At 32.4% G+C, this 10,573-nt stretch overlaps 2 protein-coding genes across 2 annotated transcripts; one reads left to right on the top strand and one right to left on the bottom strand.

The window, feature by feature from the left end:
• Positions 1-1,255: 1,255 nt before the first annotated feature.
• Positions 1,256-5,754, bottom strand: LOC110731174 (putative receptor-like protein kinase At4g00960). The gene is made up of 8 exons (XM_021911004.1): positions 5,330-5,754; positions 4,108-4,271; positions 3,788-3,916; positions 2,889-3,019; positions 2,552-2,762; positions 2,224-2,461; positions 1,902-2,052; positions 1,256-1,750 (listed from the first exon to the last, which is right to left on the bottom strand). Exons 1-8 carry the CDS (start codon positions 5,752-5,754, stop codon positions 1,442-1,444), a joined length of 1,758 nt encoding a protein of 585 aa, XP_021766696.1. The 3' UTR covers positions 1,256-1,441.
• Positions 5,755-8,029: 2,275 nt separating this feature from the next.
• Positions 8,030-10,155, top strand: LOC110731401 (cysteine-rich receptor-like protein kinase 25). The gene is made up of 2 exons (XM_021911265.1): positions 8,030-8,959; positions 10,009-10,155. Exons 1-2 carry the CDS (start codon positions 8,509-8,511, stop codon positions 10,152-10,154), a joined length of 597 nt encoding a protein of 198 aa, XP_021766957.1. The 5' UTR covers positions 8,030-8,508; the 3' UTR covers position 10,155.
• The last annotated feature ends 418 nt before the right edge of the window (positions 10,156-10,573 follow it).

Below are 10,573 nucleotides of genomic sequence, written 5' to 3'. Positions count from 1 at the left end.
TTAGTTGTGAAAGATGCCCGATACATTTGGGTCACCGATTATGACCGTTGGCTTAATGATCTGGGTCATACTTTTCTTAAGTCAACAATGTAGGGATTATTCTATTTATTCATTGATCCTAAACATATATTATTGATAGGAATTTGGGCTGATACAAACTATAGATTATTTGTAAAATGAACTTAAACTACGACGTACAATATTATTTTGACCTCTTCTAGAGGAATTTAGTCAATTACATTACGTTTGTCGATCATGAATAAAAATAGTTTTTGTTTTTTAAGATGTAATTCCTCCATTTTTTTTATTGCAACGTTAAGAATTTTACTATATTCACATAAAATATTTTTATCATTTTTTATTATTTACTTCAACAAATTCTGTAACAAAGATGAAATTACCTTTCTTGAAGCATATTTTATGTATTAAATATCTATAATTACATAAGAGTAAAAATTATAAAAAGTTGATGTTTCGAAAGTATTTATGAGACAAATCTAACAAGACCTCACATAATTATAGTTTACTTCAGGTATAATTCATAATATATGATCAAATAAGGCGCTATGAATAGTGTAAAAATCCAATTGTGGCAATATTATTAGAACGGGGGAAATATATGTTAGAAATATCATAACATACATATTCATATAAAGTTTTGTTAGACTCATAAACCATGTTTTGTTTAATTTAATTTGACTAATAGAATACACCTAATATATTACTTTTAAAATATTAATTTTTTAATAATTTTTTGGACTTTTAGTAAAGAACTACCTTATACAAGTCAATTTTTGTGAAAAACTATCTTATTAAAAAAAAAATCTTGTAAGAAATTACTTATTAAACAATAGATGTTGTAAGAAACTGCCTTATAAAACAATTAAGGTTGTAAAAAACTACCTTTTGCCGAATTATTACATTTTATAAGAGACGTTGAATGACCTTTTTTCAATTTTTTTTTTCTCCTTTTTCCACCCAATTTTTCCATAGCCCCCTTATAACCCTTAATTCCCCTTGTCTATCATTGTTAAATTAAGCACATAGGAGCAACTTACAACATTTAGTTTTTATAAGGTAATTTCTTACAACAATTTTTTTTATAAGGTAGTTTTTTACATATTATGATGTATATAAGGTAGCCTTTCACAAAAAGTCCTAATTTTTTAAGATAGTATAATTATAGATATTAATAATATAAAATTTGCATTGATAAATGTGAAAACCACTATTTTGCAATTATAGAGTAAAAAAATAATGAAGTAAAACCACTACATTTCCTCTATACCATGATGTAGTACATTTACACAATTTTTAAGACATGCCTTTACTATCACTACTCCGTATCATTAAATACATGATACCAAAAATTACAAAATGTTGATATTCTTTCTCTCGTATTAGTACAATGTAAGGATAAAAAATGAAAGAATGAAGCAGGCTAGTCGCGAGGATACAATTCTGTAATCGATGCAGTACCTGTGTATACATCTTGAAAATTATATTGCATCTCATTATCTTCTACATTATTATTAGTACCAAAGAAATGGGGTGGTTTTGGCACTGGAAGACTAATTGATTGTCCATTAAGGGCAGCAACAATAGAGGCCATTCTTGGCCTTGCGATGGCTTCTTCTTGAATGCATAATAGACCAATATGGATGCATTTAGTTACTTCGTCGATTGGAAAGTTGTCCATTGTTGTATCTACCAAATCTAAGGTCTTCTCCTCATTCCACAACCTCCATGCCTGTTCAGCAAGAGATTATTAAGTATGTGAAGATAGGTTAATGACCTTTCAAAACATTGACATTTTATATGGATATCATAAATCATCATTATAATTAAATATGTGAAGATATGTTCATGAATTATGTGTTAAATTAAATTAAAGTTCTTACTCGGTGTAGTAATGCTTCTTCAAGCTGCAATCGTCCAAAAAATTTATTTCTTTGACCGCTCACTATCTCAAGAACTAAGACTCCAAAACTAAAAACATCCGACTTTACTGAGTAATGTCCTGTTATTGCATATTCAGGAGCCATATAACCACTGCATTTCACAATAATAAATAGAGTTAATTACTAAAATACAATAACAATGAAATTTATCATGAATACTAGCATGCTAAAATCTAGGTATAGTTTATCAACTAAGATTACAACAAAGGTGATAATTAACTAAATGATCACTAAAATAATGGTTGAAGTTTAGAGAATTTACTAAGTTCCAACGATCCTTTTAGTGTCACCTTGAGTTTGATCGACTCCAAATAGTTTAGCGAGGCCAAAATCCGATATCTTTGGGTTGATATCATCATCTAGTAATATGTTACTTGATTTTAGGTCTCGATGAATGATCTTAAGAGGGGAGTCTTTATGAAGATATAATAGCCCTTTAGCAATACCAATTATAATCTTGAACCTTGTTTGCCAATCCAAAGATACTTTCTTTGTCTGATCTGCATGCAATACAAATATGTACACAAATTATAAATGAGCGCACAAATGAATTTCTTTGTTTAATGTATGACTTTAATGATTGTAATTACCAAACAAAAATCTGTCCAAACTAGAATTTGGAAGAAACTCATAGACAAGTATCTTTTCTTCCAATTCTACACAAAATCCCAAGAGCTTGACCAAGTTCTTGTGTCGAAGTTTTGCAACTAAATCAACTTCAGTTTTAAACTCTGCAACTCCTTGTCCCGAGTTTTTAGATAGCCTTTTGACAGCAATTTCCTCTCCATTCTCAAATTTTCCCTAAAAAAATCCCCAATGCAACTAGTTACATATATCTCCGTTTTTCTTTCTTTGGGCCACTAGATAAATAAGAATTCACGAAATTGTTCATTTTATTGAATGAGAAGTGATTTGTCTCCATATTACCTTGTAAACTTCACCAAATCCTCCTTCTCCAAGTTTGTTATTTGCCGCAAAACTATTTGTTGCAATTCCAATTGTATTTAGGTCAAATTGCAAAGAGTCCACTACAACCTTTTTGATCTCAGATGCTCTCGCTGTTATAAATTCAGATAAAAGAAAACACAATTATTATATTGAAAATTACCTTATAAAGACAAATTTTATAATAATAATAAATAAATAAAAACTACCTTATAAATAATTTTTTGCAAAAAACAACTATTTAAAACATAAAATATTGTGAAGAGGTCCACATTGTCGGATTTCAAGTGTTTGACTGTTAAGGAGCATTGACTTTTTTTTTGCCCTTTTTAATTATTTTTTCCTTCCGTTAATGGCCCCAAAGACATTCCTCCTAACTCGCCACCTTCTATTCTCACTCTTCTCATTCAAATAATAGCAAATTTCTCTTCTTAATCCCTTCATATTAAAAAAACTCATTAGCTTCTTTCTATCTCTTTCTTTATTATGGTTGGTCTTCTTCAAGCACATGAGAGGGAACGAAATTTTGGGGTTTAGTGGGTAGTTTATGAAGGAATGAGAAGAACGACAGATGAGGGCTCTGAGATAGATAAAGATTTTGGGTGAAAATGAATGGGGAAGTAAAAGAAAAAAGACAATAAACAAAAAGTCAATGTGGGAAAATAGTCAAACTTTTTGGAAACTGGCTATAGATATCTTTTTACGATATTTTATGATTAATACGGTAGTTTATTACATTTTTTTTTTCTAGTAAAGTAGTTTTTTCATAAAAAGTGATGAGTTAGTTTCCCGCAAAAAATTCTTTATAACAATAATCAACCATTTTCGGAATAAAACAAAAAATGGTTTCAAAGCTAAGGGAAAATTAGTCTTTTACATACAACTATTAGTTATTTTGATGACTTTCCTCTTGAATATGCGAGTCATAACTCCATACAGCAACAAAATTGATAATGCGGCCGATATTGATAAGGCAATCAATAGAATAGTACGCTTCCTCTTAGAATCACCTGCATGTTTGTTGCTTTTATTGTTAGTTTTTTCATCATTGACTGTATGCAAACTTTAATTTTTGGAGCTTGTATACCTCTTTCACAATAGCCTTTTAGTTAGGACACCCAATAGAATAGTACACTTACTTCTCAAAATAAGGAACGGAGGGAGTACTAAAAAGTATAGGAAAGTAAAAATTTTAACTTACTTTTCAAACGAGGCTTCGTGGTGTTCTTTGGAATTATATTTGTAGGGGAAGAATTTGTTGTAGGTGTTGTAGGCGATGGCAGTGATGATGGTGATACTGGTGGCGAGGATGATGGTGATACTGGTGGCGAGGATGATGGTGATTGTAATGGTTGAGATACTGCACTGGACATATTAACGAAAGTTTATTTAAATATAAGTAATTGATGTACATACATGAATTATTAGTGAATACTCTGATGAGTTTATCAATTAGAATAACAAAATACGAACTAAAGTAATATAGCGTTAAGCTATAAAACACCATAAGACTGTGAAAGAACCACTTTCTACGCCTAAATCCCAACATCTATCAATAGCCAGAACAGAATCCATGATTAATTGGTCACATTGGAAAAGTTAGATTACTTAATAATATTGTAACTTTTAAAAGATTTTGTGCATTGCATTTTTATAAGTTATAAGTAAAGACTCTACTAAAAGTGCCTAGCAAAAGAAAGTTGTGGACAAAGATGAGAGGGGATGAGCCCGCCCACCAATGAATTCATGCATGATAAAACAACGCGATTTTGTACAGCTAGTCATATTGTGTGATTGCTAATAAATAACGGACTTTGAGCAACCCCTATACTATTGACGAAACAATCCCTTATATTTATTGAGTTACTCTTGAATAAGAAGTTACCCCTATAATAATGACATAGTAAAATTTGTATTATTACTCATTAAATAACCCCCCCCCCCTAACTCTAATAGAGTAACCTTAATAAAAAACTAATCGAGTTATCCCTTGATAGGTATGTGGCTACCTACGCAAATATAAAAGTTATTGTTTTAATGAATTATTCTAAGTTTGAAGATAAAAAAGGGAAAATAATTATACTTCCTCCGTTTTTTTATTATTGCACCACTTGCCTTTTTAGAAAGTTTCATAATTATTGCACCATTTCTTCTTTACGAAAAAAATTATTTGTGTTCACACTACAAATACCCAACATACCCTTGTTTTTTCACACTTACTTTTTAGTTTATCAATATGTCACATGGGCAATTTTGTATTTTTACCTTTCTCTCTCTTACTTTTTTCCACTACCAAAATATTTGTACTTAGCCCTATGGTGCAATAATAAAAAAAACGGATGAAGTATATAAAATGGGGAGGAGGGGAGTTAAAAGGAATGTACCTTGAAAGGTTTAGTGACGGGCAGAAGGTAATTTCTTACGATGTCTGATAACCGGGACAATCAAAGGTAGATGTTTGATCATCCAAAGCATAACTGTAAGCGCGTGGGCAAGCCTTCTTGAATATTAACGACCCAAGTGAGAAGCTATTACTTCGACAGTCGTTCGCATTCGAACAGCAAGACTCGTTCGTATGAAATACATCACACGGACTTTTACACCCAATCACATTTTGATTGTTGGTCACCTTTAATTCGTCAGGACATCCGTGCTCGTAGTCGAACACACAACCTGTCACGGCACAGCGGCTTCCACTCCCACTACCTTCTGAAGAGGGAGCCATTGTCACCGGGAGGTTGTAGCCGTCAATAACGCTAACATCATAAAAGTCGTAGTTATTAGACTGGACAGTAGCAAACTCGATCAAAGTTACTGGGGATGTGTAGGGCCTTCCCTGGCAATCCATCTTGCCAGAGACGCAATCACCGGTTAGACATGAGAAGTCTCCTGTCGAGCTATTTGTTGTGCAATTGGTTCGCCCCCAAAGCCTACCCGTCCAGCTTGAGTTTATGTTTATGACCTTGGTAGAACCATTGGTCAAGGAAAATCCATCAGCAGCAACGACGCTTGAGCTAGCGCCGTTGGTGCTTTGTATGACTGGCCACACAGTGTAGCCACTTGTTCGCTATTGTAAATTTAGCTCCTTCACCTGATCAAAATTCAGCCACAATTAAAAAAGAAAAAGAAAAAAAACGAGTCATGGATAATGCACCTAGAGAACATTCAAAAATTAACATTTGCAGTTAATACGAAATACCAAAGAATTTCTTCAAAAAGAAATTACCTAGAAATAGGTGCATCTGTATTGCAAAGACGACGACAGAGAAAATGATAACATAATTGGCCATATCAAAAAATTTGATAAAGAAAGTTCTTGAGTGATAATTTACGAAAGTTTGTATATTCATTTGGGTCGCCAATTCTGACGGTCGGTTTGAAACTCCGTGTAATACTTTTCTTTGATTTGGGATACAAGATTACAAATTGTTTGGAAATTTCGTGTTATACTTTTCTTTGGTCAACATGTTTGTTGGAGGCATTCGGTCAACATCTTTGGTACCCTATAATATGGTCCATCCATTGTCAGTATTTTGACACATAATCAAATTTTGTGACTGAAAATTAAAGAGTGTTGAACTAAAGTCAATATAAATAATACTCTGTAATAAATGTGATCGCTTAACTAAAATAAATAATTGCTTCTTATTATTATTTTTATTTTAGCACTAGATTAGAACCTTTTTAATGATGATCACTAGATTAGAACCTGAACAATGCACAAAATCTATTTTTTATAATTTGTACATATAAATTTTTTTTCTTTGTGACAAATTTTCGTAGAATTATGCATAGGGGTGAGCAAAAATTCCGGGTACCCGGAATTAGAACCGGAACCGGTTAGGAATTGGCGGGTCCGGAACCGAAATTGGACCCGGTGGTTCCGATTCCGGATAATAAATTAAGGACCCGGTTATAACCAATTCCAATTCTAATTCTCAACTTTTTGGAACCGGAACCGGTTGGGTACCCGGTTACCTAATATATGCTAAACTAAATAAATTTTAAATAAATAAAAAATATGTTGAATGTATCTAAATTGTAAATTAAAAAAGTATTTATTAATACCTAACATAAATACAAATAGCTTAATGCATATATAAATATAAGTATTAAACGCTAAAAATGAACCTAACAAAAATTAGAATTATAAAATGTATTATATTTCAACAATTACATATATAAGTAGGTACTCGGAACCGGAACCGGTACCCGGTGGTTCCAATACTAATTCCTAAATTTTAGGACCGGTTGAACCAATTCCAATTCCGGATCCGAATTTTTCCAACCAATTCCAAGTCCGGGTCCTAAAATTTTGACCGGGTACCCGGTTTGCTCACCCCTTTATGCACCTTAGCTTGTACAAAAATAATTTTAATTTTATAATTTTAAATTTAATTAAATCGAATGAAATAAATGTTTAATTATAACCATTCCCTGTATTTTAATGATGTCCTCCTACCTTACTCATTAATACTCGTAGCTCCCAACACTTTGGTAATGCATGCCTAGGAGGTTAGGAGTAAGGAAAAGGGATTTGTTCATGCGTGGTGAGGCTCAAACCTCGCACCCCGAGAATGCAAGGCGACCCCATAGTCATTTATTTAATTCCTTTAGTTATAGGACAATCTCAACCAAAAAGTTAAGCTGATTATAGAGGCGCAAGAATATGTTTTATACTATATCACGCCCTTTCACACAATATAGCCCGTTGGATTTGGACAGTGGATGAATTAGAACCAATGACCTTTGTGTCACGCTAGCTCCGATACCATGTTGCAATCACACTTGAAGCTTAATGAGTACTCGTGTGAGATGACGTGATAGAGTATAAAACATATTCATTGGCATCAACCATCAGCTTAAACGCAAGATTGACTTGTTCCTTTAACATACAATGAACCGTCTTGTATTTATATACATAAATCTGATTTGGTCGTGTATGTGGAATTGCAAATTACAAACCTCATTGTCATGTTACGTCAAAGCTAGGTAATATATATTCACACAGCCTCGTGTTAGTAATAGATAACGACATGTCCACATATAAAAAAAAAACTACTTTTCCACAAATTTGTCCTAACTAATTAAGTACTTATAAAGTAATATTTTAGTAATTTATCTCTAAAATTTATGCCTACCAAATCACAAATTAAAGTGAAAGCTTCTTGACAACAATAATTAACATAATAATGTTCATGTTAATACATATTATTGTCTCAAAACTATTTCTGATCTTAGCTCTTTCATCACTTATTTTTTCTGCATCGCTAATCAATAGTGATCCGGGGCATACCCTTATCAGATCATGGTGCTCGCCCGCCAAATTCGGTACTGATATCTCTTACAAGAGCAATCTCGATTTGTTGCTCAATTCCCTTCCAGCAAAGGCAGCCACATCAGGTCATAGCACTAATACTGAAAACTATTATACAAATACCTCGGCCTTAGGTGCAGGCAATTCAGAGGTAATCTATGGCCTTTTCCTATGTGGAGGAGATACTACTTCTAAGGATTGTAGCGGGTGTGTGTCTACGGCAACAGCCAACCTACCTTCGAACTGTCCGAATGCCAAAAGTGCGGTAATTTGTATGATAAGTGCATGGTTCGATACTCCAATGAGTCTTTCATTGGAAATGTTGATGGCTTAAATTTGGTATGGAAAAATAACGATGGAAATGTTCAAGCCATTAAAAGTTATGTGAACGAGAGTATGAAATTGGGGTGCGATATTTTGAAGGACATAGCGTCTCAATTGGGTTCGGCGAAGAATTATTCTCGATTGTTATGGAATGGGAAACAGAAGTACTATTCGACTAAAAATGTTTCGTTTAATAAATTTGTGAGAATAAACACAATGGCTCAATGCACGCCTGATCTTGCTCCTAAGGTTTGTGAGTTATGTCTTCGAATTGTTATCGATGAAATGAGGTCGTGTTGCAATGGAAGTCAAAGAGTTCGGATGTTGAATCCTAGCTGCAATATAAGGTGTGAAATATATCAGACTAAGGCCTCATTACTATTAGTACCAACACCTTTGCCGGTTTCTCAAGGTATGTTTGTAATTTTATATACTCCGGTTGAACTACATTGATTTGTATAATATTGCAATTGTTATATCATTCCTTAAGGAGCACCATTTTACAACCCAAAGTTTTACATTTTGGAATAGTTATCAAATAAGGTGTATCATCTATTTTCTCCTTTTCTTTTTAGTTGACATGTTTCTTTAATCACGTTTGTTAATGCACAAATTCAATTATTTAGATCAATTACCTATTGACAAAAATTTTAAAAAAATTGATATTTTAAATATATATATCGTGACGAATCTAACAAAACCCCACATGACTGTATTTTTCATACTTATAAATCACAAAATACGGTTAAAAGGAAGTGTGTGAATAATGCTAAAGTAAAAACGCGTCAACTAAAGAAAACAGAGGGTAGTATTTTATTCAATAGCTTGTCATATACTTGTAGGAGTATTACATTATAAAATTACGTGAAGTAACACCAATAAGTTCGTGGAAAAAGAAAAAAAAATATTGGTTTATTGAGGGTTCATATATATAAAATTAAAAAAAAAAAGTTAATAAAAGAAATTTTAATTGAAAAAAAAAATTATAGTATGTAACGGTGATGCTGATAAATTCTAATATGACGTACTTCCTAAGACTTGTTCTGTTCACTTTAAACAAGTAGATATGGTCTGATCTGATCTGAATATATTAAAGAATAAGTATTAAATATTTTAAATAAGTTGAAGAGGATAAGTCCTAAGTGAAAACATGACCTTAGATCTATAGTATATTAGTCCATACATAGATGTGACTTTTCTAACAAAACAAAATACAAAGCACAAATGACATTGTTGCGTACATTTTAACACGTCATTCAGGAAAACACCACAACAATAAAAGGCTTTCTAATGATATTGATTGAATACAAATATTTGTTCTTTTGCATATTAATTGATCAGTTATTACCAAGTGTGCTATCTATTTATCTCACTTTCACTTATTTTATTTTTAGATATTTAAGATTTATTAACCTTAATATCAACTTTAATTTTTGAACATATTTTGTTTTAAACATGTAGATGATTTAAAGAGGAAGCGTATTTTACTATTGGTTATCTTACCGATATTGGCAGCCATATCAATTCTTTTGTGTTATGGAATTTGGAGTTGTTTGCTCAACCGGAAGGCAACGGAAACAGCTAATGGTAAACTATCTTTAGCATGACATCTTCTGATAGAACAATGTATACTACAAGAGGGGGGGTGAATTGTAGTGTATGTAGACTATGGTAAATTTTGCGGAATTAAATCTACTACTAAGAGAAAAGACTCTGAGATAGGCAATGAATAAATTCACTATGTAAAAATGATTTACAATCACTAATACGTTGCCTAGACTCAAGTTCCGTGAGGAACTCAAGTTACCCAATTGTGATCCCTCAATCACAGTTTCTCACACTTTGTGATTCTACTCCGAATCACTTGTACAGTGTAAACAACTCTCTCAAATCTCACACTTTACAACTCTCACAACCCAAACCCAATTACACAATGATTACAAGTATTTTCTAAAGAACTTAAGAGACTAAGGATGGAAGGAACTTCTCTTTTAAACACTTTGAAACTCTATGCTCAGAATACTTA

The sequence above is a fragment of the Chenopodium quinoa genome, unplaced genomic scaffold, assembly GCF_001683475.1.
Source record: "Chenopodium quinoa cultivar QQ74 unplaced genomic scaffold, ASM168347v1, whole genome shotgun sequence".
Classification (NCBI taxonomy): Eukaryota; Viridiplantae; Streptophyta; class Magnoliopsida; order Caryophyllales; family Amaranthaceae; genus Chenopodium; species Chenopodium quinoa.
Note: the sequence above shows the minus strand (reverse complement) of the source record. Positions and strands in the feature narration are given on the sequence as shown.

Excerpts from the sequence above, each read along its gene's own strand:
- LOC110731401 (XM_021911265.1), top strand. The coding sequence starts at position 8,509 with ATGGTTCGATACTCCAATGAGTCTTTCATTGGAAATGTTGATGGCTTA. Across the intron at positions 8,960-10,008 it reads ACCTTTGCCGGTTTCTCAAG|ATGATTTAAAGAGGAAGCGT; the intron begins GTATGTTTGTAA and ends TTAAACATGTAG.
- LOC110731174 (XM_021911004.1), bottom strand. The coding sequence starts at position 5,754 with ATGGATTGCCAGGGAAGGCCCTACACATCCCCAGTAACTTTGATCGAG. Across the intron at positions 4,272-5,329 it reads TGTCCCGGTTATCAGACATC|TGCAGTATCTCAACCATTAC; the intron begins GTAAGAAATTAC and ends TAATATGTCCAG. Across the intron at positions 3,020-3,787 it reads CATCAAAATAACTAATAGTT|CGAGAGCATCTGAGATCAAA; the intron begins GTATGTAAAAGA and ends AATTTATAACAG.